This window comes from Penaeus monodon, chromosome 27 (assembly GCF_015228065.2).
Source record: "Penaeus monodon isolate SGIC_2016 chromosome 27, NSTDA_Pmon_1, whole genome shotgun sequence".
NCBI lineage: Eukaryota > Metazoa > Arthropoda > Malacostraca > Decapoda > Penaeidae > Penaeus > Penaeus monodon.
Window position 1 is genome coordinate 24697875 of NC_051412.1, and position 365 is coordinate 24698239.

Below are 365 nucleotides of genomic sequence, written 5' to 3' on the forward strand. Positions count from 1 at the left end.
TGTCACACTTGAAAGTGGCTTAAGGGACTGCAGATGGCAACTCTCTGCTTTCTGTAAAAAAAAAAAAGAAATCACATAATACAATTTTGAAAACTGATACCTCAAACAAGCAAATCAGAATGAAAGATTGTTTTATAATTCTTTTACCTATAGACACTAAAATTACCAAAGAAACTTAAAAAAAAGTCATTTAATTCTTTCCTTGTGAGAGTGAGGAATTCTTTTGCCTTCTGTCCTTTTTTTATGTCTGTCTATGTTTCTAAATTATTTATGCTCAGATATACTGTATACATAGAGATGAACTATTGCAGAAAAATGGAAAATAACTGTGCTCTTTCAATATATGTTTATATATATGTATGTCT

The 365-nt window shown here is 29.0% G+C and overlaps 1 protein-coding gene across 1 annotated transcript in view; it reads right to left on the reverse strand.

Moving 5' to 3' along the window:
* Positions 1-365, reverse strand: part of LOC119590460 (serine-rich adhesin for platelets-like) — a gene marked incomplete at its 3' end in the record, with an annotated part of 11148 nt that continues 10783 nt past the window's right edge. Inside the window, 1 exon segment of the mRNA XM_037939118.1 lies at positions 1-51. Within this exon segment, the coding sequence (XP_037795046.1) occupies positions 1-51 (51 nt within the window).